Raw genomic sequence first — 13,948 nt, 5'->3', positions numbered from 1 at the left:
TTCTTTGTCATGAAGAAGACAAGCACCTGGTCGAAACGTTTAATTAAGCTTCAGTCTTAACTCATGCAACGGCATGAAAAAATTATAAGGACGACGACAGAGAGTGTGCGTAAAGAGGGCTGACTTCCAACTGCTTATTCCGCCGACGATACCAGGTATATGTAGTAAATACGAAGTACCAGCAGGCAAGGAAAAGAAACAAAGTCAAAATACAGAATAATCAGCATGAAATGCACAATGTGATAGCGACATGGTCTTAATCACTAACTTTTTAAAAACCTGAGAAAGTTCGTGATTATATAGGAACATGTGACTATATAATCACCAACATTCTCAGGTTTTTAAAAAGTTTGTGATTAAGACCATGTCGCTATCACTTTGTGCATTTCATGCTGATTATGTTCCTATATAATCACGAACTTTCTCAGGTTTTTAAAAAGTTAGTGATTAAGACCATGTCGCTATCACCATGCGCATTTCATGCTGATTATTCTGTATTTTGACTTTGTTTCTTTTCCTTACCTGCTGGTACTTCGTATTTACTACATATACCTGGTATCGTCAGCGGAATAAGCAGCGCTCTTTACACTCTGTCTCTATCACAGTACTTTCCATTTTTTGTGTTCTTGCATGAGTTGCAATGAACCAACAAGCCCAGCAAGCAACCATTCAGGCTTAACTTAATTTGTCCAGTGTTGTTAAACGCACAATGTGCGAATAACCACAGCAAATGTTTCAAGATTTACATTGGTAACCATTCTTGTCTCTACTGTGGAAATCTAGCGACATTGTGTATATTAAAAGTAAGCACAAACTTTCGCGCCATGCCCTCGTTTAATTTTCGCGTGTATATGTAGGAGATGATTTTTAGCTAGCTCGAATAATTTCATTTAAAAAAGTGTTTTGTGACCTTTATTTTCCTTTCCGGTTCTTTTTTCCCGTTCGCAGAAGGCCGTGGCAGTATGGCTTGAACCATACTGTTTTCATCTCTCTAAACACACCATATGTCCATTTTAAGACGTATATACATGAAGCATGGTTTTGGCATTTCGTTCAAAAACAACTTCTACTGCAGGCCCAGTGTCAGTACTCGGTGCAAGCAACATATCTCAAAGAACATGAATTGACTTAACCAATTGAACGCGACAAGTAGAAAAGATATTTAAAAGTAATGCTTTGTCACTGCTTGCAATGTGCCGGAGTAGTCGCCCAATATTCTGATCCCATCGACAGTTTATGACACAGCTTTAATAATTGTTGTGGTTTTACGTCACTAAACCTTGATATCTGTTCTGTTCTAACTGGGTTGCTGTGGAGAGGTTGAGGTTTATATTACCTCGGCTACTCTATTTCTATAAGTTCTACAGGGGAGAAGACGTGGTTACCCAAAAACAGAAATGAACAAGTAAAGAAAAACATATAGCAAACTAAAGCAAATAAAAAAAAATAACATGACAATGGACAGTTCAGTTGCAGGAGTTCACGTTGCAATAGAACGTTCACCCGCAGACATTTCTATCCAAGTTCTACCCACAGTACACGAACACATCATTTCATACATAGCAACACATTGCTGTTTATCACAAGCGCTTATCTAGTCCAGTGTCCACTAAGAAGTCTTTGAGGCATCTAAGCACACAAACGCATAGCATTTTGCCTCCGTGGAAATGCGGCCACCGCGTCTGGGATTCGATCCCGTGACGTTCGGGTCAGCAATCGATCACCATAACCACTAGACCTCAACGGCGGAGGACACTGCTTTCGAACACTGTACTTTTTACTTACCTTTGCATTTCTAGCTCTACATGCGCTAAACCGTGACTTACCACAGCACCGCTGGTCTAAGTGGCCACCTCGTTACTTTTTCTGATGTCTAGTAGGAAGAACACGCCGAAAGCGACTCTACACCGACGCTATACGCTTTCTACTATATATATAGAAGCAGCATATCATTGTACTATTCAACTTGACGCTAATCGCTATCCATGAGCACCTGCCAAGCACTGTCAGACTGTCAACGTACGCGGATGACATCTGCGTTTGGACGTGTGCAGTGACACGTCTAGAGTTGCGTGCGCGAATTCAGAGAACTGCATTCAAGCTGCTATTTACTTCCGTAATAGAGGTCTGGAAATTTCCTCTGAGAAATGTATTACGCGCAAACCAATAGAGAGCTACAGCGTAATAATAAACGGCCAAAGACGTTACCTCCGCTCGTACGAGGTGTTATAATTGACTGAGACGTCTCATGAAGCCCTCATGTAGCATAAATGAAAAAGCGGTTGACAGGCACTTGTCATTTGGTCAAGTTTTTCGCTGGAAAGGCATGGGGAATGTTCACAGCCGCTATGTTGCGACTATACAGGGTTCTTTTCCTCCGATTCCTACGGTATAGCCTGCCTGCATTAACCAACGCAAGCAAAACAAGTGTACGGATGATACAAAGTGTACAGGCTCAAGTACTCCGGATTTCTCTAGACTTGCCTCAGAATGCATCAACAGTGGCGACTATAGCCATCGCAAGGGACCACCTCATCGAGGCCCACATTGAGGCTGAAGTGCTGAGGACACATATACGACATCTTTCTAGCACTCCCCGCCATCACCTAGCCTCTGTACTAGCGGACCGACCACGCACATCTTACAGTGACCGCGCATGGTGAATCAATACCAACTTCCTTCACTCCTGCTGCAAGACCTCGGACTCTTCCATGGTGCCTCACTCAATCAGATATCAACATTAAAATACCTAGCGTCCACAAAAAACGTAATTGTCGTCACCACCACTTAAGCAGCTCACTTTACTTCTCTTCTACGAGGGGTACCAACACTCCATACATATCAACACTGACGGATCCGTCCTGCCGAACAGCTCAGCCGGAGTAGTCATGATACCAAGGTTGGTTACGACGATTAAATTCAAGACATTTCACGCAACAACATTGACGGCAGCAGAGCTAGCAGTCCTCCGTACCGCGTTACAATTCGTCATTGACCGACCCACACACAAGTGGACTATTCTCTACGACTCGAAGGCAGCACTGCAATCTCTACTATCAGCCTTACGCCGTGGACCGCACGAACAGCTGGTAAGAGACAGCAGAGGTTACACACCGCCTAAATGAGAAAGGACATCAAATCACTTTTCAGTGGTCACCCAGTCACCGCGGAATCATCGGCAATGAACGGGCCGATCAAGCTGCCCGCTCAGCCCACACAGAAGACCACGAGCTACTCCTACCGCTTTCTAGGATCGACGCTGTACGCAAGCTCCGTTTGCGTGCTCGCCAACGCACCACGCCACAGTGGAATGAGCCGCACTTCAAGCATGCCCGATTGCACTCTTCTAACCCTACCTTAAGTCTTCAAGTCCCATTGAGGCTTCGCCGAGTAGACGCGACCCTTTTGTGTAGGCTGTGGTTGGGCGTTGCGTTGACCAACACCCATGATTTTCGCATTGGGATGGCCGACACATCATCCTGTGACCACTGTGGCAATGAAGAAACAAATGGACATATATCTTGCGACTGCCCACAGTATAGTGCACAGCGACTATTGCTTTGCAACTCACTCAACAAATCGGATGACCAACCTTTGTCGGAGGAAAGAATTCTACGCTATCCACAGGACACAACAACACAGAAGAAGGTCCTGCGAGCGCTACTGCGCTTGCGATCGACCAACCTTTCTGAATGACTGTAACCGGAAAGTCCGTCCTGTGCGTGTTGTTTTGTATCCTGTGCGTTTTTCTCTCTCTCTTTCTCTCTGTCTGCACCCTCTTTCTTGTTTTTATTTCCCGCCCCACTGCTGGGTAGCAAACCCGATTCTAATATCTTGTTAACCTCCCGGGCTTCCTCGTCATCTCTCTCTCTCTCAAACAAAACAGAATTTCCCAATGATTGCCACAGTCGAACAGGTAACTGAATTCGAGCGTATTTATTTCTATGTGCTCGGGTCTTGAACAGTCTCTTCTCCAAGTTCCAATATCTCCTTTCCTGTCACTTACGTGTGTCTCTCTCTTTGCAGATGACAATGTATGAGGCTATGAAGGCCAAAGTACGAATGTCCATCACAGGGACACAACATGGCGATCGTGGAAGGGTACGGCAAGGCTCTCTCTAGTTGGGTACTTAACCTTATTCTGAGCTCTTGACATCGTCTTGATATCCAATAGTTCCCTCACTTCCCAACGCACACTTGTCTGCTTGAGAGCACACTCGTAGCTAACACACATATAATAACACTCACGTGTTGCTTGCACAGTAGTCTTTTCGCACCCGTGATCGTGGGTAGATTTCGGTGGCTCGTTCTGTATCAGTTTTACTAGATTAGATGTTATATGTCGAAACATCAATTCATAAGAGAAATTAAGCACTCATAGTATTTTGCTAGCATTAAGAAAGGCTAAACAAAAATGAATGATTTCATGTTCTTAATAATGATGTCTTGAAAAGCATCGCCCTCCTGTTCGAACCATGGTGTGCCATGGCCGTTCGATCGAAATGCAGCTTGTGTGCCTTGATAGAGTGGCTCTCGCTCTGCACAGGTGACCACCTCACGTGCCTCATCTACTAAACTTATGCAATCTTAATTTGCATAATTTCACAACAATGAGAGTATACATATTTACAGCTGTTATTTCAATTCATGATGAAACAAGCGCAATATGCACGAAGACTTAGAAATGACACACGACTAAGTCTTCATGCATATTGCGCTTGTTTCATCATGAACCTTTACCAACATGCCCATCTGGCAGTCATCCTAAATGTTATATCAACATGTGACACTGCCTGCCAAATCCTGTGCCACACACATGAACATTAATGATCACGCACAAAGAAGAATCAACGAAAGTAGCGCGGCTAATCATTTCTTAGCGCTTTTCTTTACAGATTTCTTTCCGTCAACGTAAAGATAAATGTGGACCATTGTTTTCGATAGATTAAAGCGAATGTCATCGGAGTTGGAAAATTAGTTGTTGCCATAGCTCATCCATGTTACAGAACTTCCGTCTGAAATTGTTGTTATAAAACGACCTGCACGATCAAGGAAGTTCGAAGAACGACGGAACCGTTCAACTATATTTTCCTTACTTGGTCTACTAAGTAACATACCTAAAATGAAAACTTAAAACACGTTCACGCCTACCTACGTATTTAAGGATAAGTACTCTACTTACACGTGGGAGCAGTGGTATTCATTATTACTCTGAGAACGTGCAGTGTAAGCGGAGAACCGCTTCTAAAACAGAAAGTTATGGCAAGCTTCCTAATCGCGCAGTATGACGCATGCCACTTTCGGAGAAACCAGCTAGCGTTTATCTAAAAAGTTAGCTTTGGTACGCAGCATCTTCTAAGTTCTTTTCTTGCTGATGCTCTAAGCACTGATCTTACTTCGCATCCTGCTCATTTTATTTTCTTAGGTCCAGCAAATGTACAGCCCCACATCAAATATGGTCGGACCTGACCACGGTATCCTGGAACACCATGCTCTTGCCGGAGACAACACCCACACCCAGGTCTGACCACGGTTCTGCCTCTCGCTCACACACCCGTGAAAAAGACTCCCAAGCACAGAAGACCAGACATTCGCGTGAACTCTGTGTGACGAACTTTTTTGAACGAGGCCCAGAAGGGGACACAGATCGCTACATCGAATCTGGGCTCCCAGAAAGTATCAGCAGTGTTTGTGCATTCACGGGGCTGACTTCAATGATTCTGAAGAAGTTTGGAGCTTTACAGAGTATATATCAAGGTTTTCGTCAAGGTTCTCTTCAGATTGAGCCAACCGACCCGATCGCGGGCATATCTGTGCAGTGCTATGTCGTTTCAGTTCACACAGACACAATTTTGCAAGCAAAAGCATTGTTTCTGATATTCATCTAGAGTTTGAATCAACGCTTACTAGAAAAAAGTAAAGTTCGAAAAGTGCTAGCTAGTCACGCAATTGCAAGTTGAGGATGAAGGACGAAAACGTTAAGTGTTTTTGTTGCTTTTAATTTGAATTTGAACGCTTTTCCGCGTACACTAGCCTGCGACCTGCGTTCAGCCATTTTACGAAGCTCACACGGTGTTTTACTGAGCTTAACAAAAACTCCGCGAGGAGCTGGAGTTAAATCAAGCTGAGAGAACACCAACCCACAATACGTTATGGTTCAACTTCGCGCCGCACGTTTGCTTCTGTACGAACGCGAGCTCTTTAATATGTTTCAAGTTAAGTCCGGTTATATTTCTTGTGGGGCGAGTAAGCGACCCTAGCGTGTTCTTCGAAACAACTTCCACCGCAACTGCCTGCCCATTTTGATTGGTGTAAAAAGCAGGCCTTACTCTTCTTGCACGCATACATCATTTCAAAGCACAGAAATGACGACGGGTCTGTACAATCTCTTTGTACGAGAACAAATTTTTGGGAGACCTCAACGAGTTCAAAGCACAGCTCTTTCGAAGACAGTAGAGGAAGATGATAGGCATTCATTATTACTCAGACTTTGATATCATTCCGTTATTTCCGCGTGATTAGTCCGTACTCGAACGTAGGAAAAAAGAAACGGCACCTGAATCAAAACAAAACACGGTGTCGTTAAAGGGCATCTTACTAATTAAACGGCATGTAAACAAAGCATAAACTCGACTCATACATTTCTACAAAGCATTCCTTTAGGCTAGACGAATGATACGGAATCTTCAGTTCGAATCACACAGATTTAACAAAGCTGTTGACGTATTGTAGATATATTCCCCCTCCCCCCATTGATTGTTTGGGAACTCTCCGTAGGAAGCGATTTCTATCTCTTTAGTTTCCAATCATTTTACGCTGTTTAAAGTGCAATAAGCAAGCCTCTTGATATTCTTTCGTGGAATAGCAACTCGAGACGTTATTGTTGTTACCTCACGATAGCGCAGTGCGTGTTCGCCTGCGTTTCCTCATAAAAGCACAAATACTTTTATCAGTTAGACCGTGCGTGTGCATAGTTAATACGCTTGCGTACCTTTTAAGACATACACGGTGCTAGTTAAGTTTCGAACCACCTGTTTTATGTTGGGCGACTGAAGTCACTGTCTATGATGTCCATTGCTGGGTGCTCACAGCGTAGCCGACATACTTAAAAAAAAACGACAGCTTGTTGAATTGGGCGAATAGCCCCTAAGAATATTTAGAGCTGGTCAAAGTTTGCACTTCCACGAAATTAAGAGCCATTATAGTTTATGAGCCACTAACACTATCACGTTCTATTAATTTGAAACTATTGATATTATGGTTCTTAAGGCATTCCTGGTTCGAAATTGAAAATTTGCCTACAAAACTGTGAAGCACTTGTGCCTGTATTATTCGCCTTTGAAATATTTAAGTCCCGAAAAGAGCTGAGTGACTGTAACCCGATTTCTAGTTTAGCATATAATAGGTGTTTACGCGTGGAGGCTTTCGCGCTTGTATAGTATTTGCTGTTAAGTGCTTGCGGCGAGAACTTTCGCACTCTTAAATTTGCTGTGTGTCTCTTATGGGGGTTCAACATTGTTCTAAACACATTCCCATAAAATTCACATCTAAGAAGAAGGATATCTAGGGAAATATTATTGTGTACAATAAAGTTTCTTTGTTCCTGTTTCGTAGCTGCTGTCTGTACGTATGTACACACACAACACATCCATGGGAACATAGACAGCGAAAGTTATTCATCACTATCTTGCTACAGAAACAAGTTACTGTTAACTGCGAGATACTGCGTGACCAAATTGTTTTGGGAGTAGGTTTCTGACATGTCATTACTTGGCATAGAATATGGCACATGCACGGAGGGAAATGGTGTGATAACAAAAAACACACCAACATGCGACAAGCTCACAAGTACTTGTGAGCTTGTCGCATGTTGGTGTACCTTTGTTACATATGTCGTCTACGTGCATCGAGACCGAAAAAAGAAAGAGAGAAACTGACATTCATCCATTTCTAGCACAAAGCTACAAGTAAGTTCATGTGACAATTTCTTTCTCTTTCATGAACCTTCATGCATCTCTGTGGTACTGATTAGCCACCAGTGAAAATACCAGCGATGAACTAACGAAACACATGCATTGTGTTCCACGGAACCATGTCAGTCGGTGAGTGGCATCAATAAATGCCTGCCCACAATTTCAGCGCGTAAGTGGCGGTCACATCGAACACCTAAATGCGATTATAATTCCCATTCGCTACATCAGGATAAACCTCTTCCTTTTATTAGGATTGCCACAAGTTCGTCTCGAGACTTACTCCTAATTTATGTCATTAAATTATATGTACGAAGCGCGTCAGACCTTAAAGGTTTCCCGGAAACCCGAACAGCAGTGCACGCGAAATTATGTTGAGTGCAGTTAAGCTATTATGTCGACGTTAGAGAAATAAGATCTCAATGATTCAGTTGACTTGAAGGTTCGTACTTGCTTCACTATACTGTTTTGCCGTTGTTTTAGGAATATGCCTACACACTCATAACCTGTTCTCTCTGAAAGCGGCAATATTTGCTAATAGCTCCCAGCTACACCGAGCTGTAAATTGTGGTTGGAAACTTTGGTGCACAGGTGTTGGCGTCGATAGGCTGTACCATAAGATATCCTCATACCTAATTCACCGTAACTGTTCCAAGGACCCTCGAGATCGTAAAAGAGTGCACTTGAAATGTCTGTGACGTTGCTTACAGGCGTACCAACGTTCAAGATGCAGCAAGAGATTACATTTCTAACACACAGCTACACATAAAGCGCCATTTTTATCCCCAAGACGAACAAAGCACCTCGACAATCTGAATAAAAAAATATGTGTACAGGTGTGAGTGCTCATTGTTTATGAATAACGGATATGAACATTACGCCATCGTGTCGAAAGCTTCACGTCCACCGCATACAAGTAAGTAAGTAGGTAAGACCACTTTTAGCATGGGTGTACTCCTTTAACTTCCATCACTGCATGTACGGTCCATATTGTCCACATCAGTAAAAGGCCCATAAAGTGCCGCTGAAAACGAGACAAAAGCGCACAGACGCTGCTATGTTCTGTAAGGAATGCATGTATAATGTCGGCATCATTGAAAAAATCCTGCTGCCAGAGAAGCCAATGGGGCAACACGAGCACGCTCTAAAATAAGTTACTGAACTGAGCGAGCGATATAAGGAGATAAAAACTGCATTAGTGCAAGCAAAGCAATCAAATGCTTGCAAATTTTTTGTCACAGTAAATTTATACTTGTGTGAAGCAAGGAAAATGGCTTCTTCAGACGGTAAGAAGACGTCTATGATGACCGACCTTTCTTTGAAATAATTTGAATGAGACCGCTTTGCTACGACAGGATACTGCAACATGGTATGGCATAGATTAAACATACTGTAAGATTATTTCGTTGCGTTCACAGGCAACGCATCAAAAATGTCTAAAATAAAGGTGCAGTGAAACTTGCCAGGGGCTAGTTTTAAAACATGCGCCGTATCCATTTTTGTTTTTATAAGAAATTTCTACGAATTTTCAGAAAGATATTAGCTTTTCTCCTCATCGACAAAGTGCGCATGCATCTTTTATTTTTTCTTTCGTTCTTTTTTCACTGCGGTAATTGCTATTTGTTTCAAGTATAACGTGGGGTATAGACTTACCAAATTATTTTATTTCCTTCTGGGTACATTGACGCGCTTGCACTGCTTTTCCTTTTGGTTTATGTGCTCATCGTTTATTTGGCGGATGGTAAGTTTTTCCAAGACAGCGGTTATTTGGAAAATACTGGCCTACCAGTCCTCCTAATTTAGGTGGCTATGCAATTGAATTAGCGCACTTAACTAGAAAAGTACTACACTAAAGTGTAATATATACTTCTCGATGCTGTGTTCAAATTATTATTATCGCTTTCACAAAGTACTTTGTTGAGAACTATATTTCGATGCAACAAAAAACCCCACCCCCTTGCCATAGCGTATATCTCATGCGGACAGATATTCTTAATTTTATGCGGTCTATCGCAGTAGTATGAAAGCCAGCTTTGTGCATAAATTGGTACTTTCGAAATTAGGCAATCCTTTATTCAGCGAAAGAGTTTGAAGCGAAATATAACGTGCTTGATTAACTTCCTTTGGTAGTTCAATGTTTGCATTGCTGGAACACTTGCTACGATACTGGTAGTGCATATATCCGATGAAGAGTCTTTCGACGGAGGGCGCAGTAATTAAAATTTTATTACACCATAAATATGCACTAGTTGCTGAAAAAGATATTGCGAGCATCTAAATCGTAATTATGACTTTATTTCGAGCGTGATTCCTGCGTTCATTACCAAGAGCGAGTTTCCCAGTTACTGCTCATGCATTCATATGAATATCATTACATTTAACGTTGGTAATTTGTGCTCATATGGTAGCGTGGCAATCCATGCTTCGGGAATAAAAGAGGTGCGCGACTAGCCTTCGCTTGAAATTATTCATATTAATCGGCGCAAGTGGATATCCGTAGAAGAATATAGAAACTAAGCCATAAATATTCACAACTAACACTCTTAGTTATGTTAGATTAGCACATTGATAAACTTACACCAAGCGACCTTCATAAGCCTGGCATGAAACTTTGCCAGGGTTCATAATCTAACCGCCTATTATCGTTTGTAATAGCAACTCCACCTCGTTCACCAAGTTTAGGAGTCTAGGACTCTAAGCTCAACGCAACTATCAACACTTGCTGAGGTAGTGTACGTATTGTCGTTGTGAAATAAGAAAGGAAAAAAAAGTACCACAAGAAAGAGCGCGATGAAGCCCAGTCTTTCGAGAATTTGATTTTTTTAGTAGTACTGCTAATAATCAAACCAAACTTGTGGTCCAGCCATGTTTACAATGTACTGCGAGAGTCTAACAATGACTTCTAAACACATTTTGGCTGCTAGCTCTTGGAATAAAGCCGATATGGCTGAAAAAGTTCTTCGTCAATGATACTCCCATATGGCCTTCGCTAACTTCTAATAGATGGCGCCCCACTCCTAGGCGCACCACGCACTGGCTTTAAAAATCAATTTCGTTTTCAGCCTATTCGCCACTGCAGTGAACGGTTCTTATACAAGATATGGAGAGAAAAAGAAGGCACTTAATCAAACGTTCAGAGTTCAACCAACACGCTTACATAACCGTAAACATGTCCGAAGTTGGAGTAGTCGCGGACAGAAAAACTCTAGCAAAACGACGTTCATATAATAATAAATCCAAAAATATTTGGTATTTGCGCGAAAAAAAGAAGTGGTGCTGCGAATAAACGTTGCAATTATTCTCTTGACACAATGTTTTAAAGTAAAAAACACAGAAATTTGGAGGCTTCAAGTTGCATTGAACGACAACTCAAGCTAGCTAGTCATGTATATCACTTATTGAAATATTGCGTAGAACAATATTTTCAGGAACAGTGAAATGTTAACTGCATACAATATGGACATACAATATAAATTAGAATTTTGCAATCCTTTCCAAACGCCTTTACAGCTATGTGAACCATATATTTACGTATGACATAAGTTTAATCGCGGATTTATGGGGATCAAAACTATCTACGAGCCCAACAATCAAATTTTAAGCATTACTTTAAATAGTTATTTGAGCGCGACAAGTAGAATTGCGTGCCCAAATATTTCAAACTATTTCGGCGTGTTGGCGGTGTTCACTCGTTAAAAATCTTAATACCAGTAACACTTTAATAATGCTAACGACGAAAAGTGTAAACAGTGGCTCAAATGATATCGTTTCGAAATACTAATGAAAGATCTCGAAGGGTTTACCTCAATGAAACACGAATCTATGAACTACAAGAGCCCGAGGCATCTCGCAGAATTAGTGCTCGTTCGCAGATTCTTGTCAAATGGGCGCGCGTTGAGTAATGAAACCTTTAACTGCAGAGAATGTTTCAGTTATTTGCGGAATTCAATGTCCCTGTTTTGGTATCTGTACAAAACGTGCCTTCACACTGACATGTAATTTAACTGCCACTTTAGGCCATGCGAAAGGCTTTGAGAATAGCAAAAAGATAGGAGTCTCTCTTACCACTTGAGAAAGTCGAAAGACTCTAAAATTCCCACTTTTTCTTAAATGAAACATTCTTTAAAAAAACATGGTTGATCCCTCCGTCATAGGAATCGGTATAACACAGAAGTGAACCGTGTCTCCGCAGGAGTATAGTTGAACGTTTATTGTGCATTGATGTATGAGAGCTTGCACAATGTCTGTTGGAGTTTGACAGCTATAGCACCGTTTGACGTGGATGCACCCACATCAGGGGCGTAGCCAAACCCCAACCCCGAATCTTTTTCAGTTTTGCTCGCGTTTATTACACGCATAGTCCTCCATAAAGAAAGCGACAGAATCCCAATAAAGAAGGGCGTTCGGCAGGGAGACACGATCTCTCCAATGCTATTCACCGCGTGTTTACAGGAGGTTTTCAGGGCCCTAGATTGGGAAGAATTAGGGATAAGAGTTAATGGAGAGTATCTCAGTAATCTGCGATTCGCTGATGACATTGCATTGATGAGTAACGCGGGAGACGAATTACAGCTCATGATTACTGAACTGGGTACGGAAAATAGAAGAGTAGGTCTGAAAATTAATATGCATAAAAATAAAGTAATGTGGAACAATCTCGGCAGAGAACAGCGCTTTGCGATAGGTGGCGAGACACTGGAAGTTGCAAATGAGTACGTCTACTTAGGACAGGTAGTAACCGCGGAGCCGAACCAAGACAGTGAAATAACTAGAATAAGGATGGGATGGGGCTCATTCGGCAAGCATTATTAAATCATGAATGGTAGTCTACCACTATCCCTCAAGAGGAAGGTATATAACAGCTGCATCTTACCGGTACTTACCTGCGCAACAGAAACCTGGAGACTTACAAAGAGGGTTCAACTTAAATTTAGGACGACGCAGCGAGCGATGGAAAGGAAGATTATAGGTGTGACCTTAAGAGACAGGAAGAGAGCAGAGTGGGTCAGGGAACAAACGGGGGTTAAGAATATCATAGTTGAAATCAAGAAGAAGAAATGAATGTGGGCCGGGCACGTAGCACGTCGGCAGGATAACCGTTGGTCATTAAGGGTAACTGACTGGATTCCAAGAGATGGCAAACGCGTGTGGGGGAGACAGGAAATTAGGTGGGTAGATGAGATTAAGAAGTTTGTAGGCTTAACGTGGCAGCAGAAAGTACAGGACCGGGTGGATTGGCGGAACATGGGAGAGGCCTTTGCCCTGCAGTGGGCGTAGACAGGCTGATGATGATTACACGCACACATACAAACGCACGCACGAACATACATAAAGTATGGTTCAACCACCCCCCACCCCCGAAAAAAATTTCTGGCTACGCCCCTGACCCACATTGATGCCTAGTGACACTTCTCCATACCGACGACTAACGCCAAAGATCATGATTTAACCCCTGTGGTAGCTGAAGTAGTTAACAAACACCTGGACAGAGAATATGCTGAATCCCACGCAAAGATGGTACCAACAAGCACATAACGCTGATACTCGATATGCACTCATTGAAAGCGTCGCCATTTCAGGAGAGAAACGCCAAGGTGTGTGGTCCCCTGTAATAGGGTACTTCAGGAACGCTTCAGGAACGCCAGAGGCAGAGTTAGTAGCTTGAGCCGTGAACCGGGGAAGGCATTCCGCTTCCCCCTGGCGTATCTCTCGCTGCACCGAAAGCTGAAACTACCAAAACGCTCCCTGTTGGCGCTCGTTAGAGACATGATGCAGTACTTTACATCACCGATCCCAGACGGCGACACCACCTACCGCTAACCAACGTCACTGTAAAAGGGAGAAGGTGTGACAGATATAAGGCGCGTTTGTAAAACCTCCTGCATGAGCGTCGGTAGCGCAGTGGGTAGAACGCCCGGCACCTATCGTCGCGGACCGTGGATTTGACTCCAAGGTCATCCAAATGAACGAAACATTTT

At 42.6% G+C, this 13,948-nt stretch overlaps 1 protein-coding gene across 3 annotated transcripts in view; it reads left to right on the top strand.

Annotated features, from left to right (window-relative positions):
• LOC119382979 (glutamate receptor 1) overlaps positions 1–7,613 on the top strand; it is a 154,702-nt gene extending 147,089 nt beyond the window's left edge. For 2 of the 3 annotated variants that reach the window (XM_037650922.2, XM_037650921.2), the window contains 2 exons: positions 4,027–4,101; positions 5,426–7,613. In XM_037650922.2, coding sequence (XP_037506850.1) covers positions 4,027–4,101; positions 5,426–5,527 — 177 coding nt within the window. In that variant the 3' untranslated portion in view covers positions 5,528–7,613. Of the gene's footprint in view, positions 1–4,026; positions 4,127–5,425 lie in introns of all 3 variants that reach the window. The other variant, XM_037650923.2, reaches the window with a different exon arrangement.
• The last annotated feature ends 6,335 nt before the right edge of the window (positions 7,614–13,948 follow it).

Source organism: Rhipicephalus sanguineus, chromosome 2, assembly GCF_013339695.2.
Source record: "Rhipicephalus sanguineus isolate Rsan-2018 chromosome 2, BIME_Rsan_1.4, whole genome shotgun sequence".
Taxonomy (NCBI): Eukaryota; Metazoa; Arthropoda; class Arachnida; order Ixodida; family Ixodidae; genus Rhipicephalus; species Rhipicephalus sanguineus.
The sequence above is the reverse complement of the archived record's forward strand: the minus strand, read 5'-3'. Positions and strand labels throughout refer to the sequence as shown.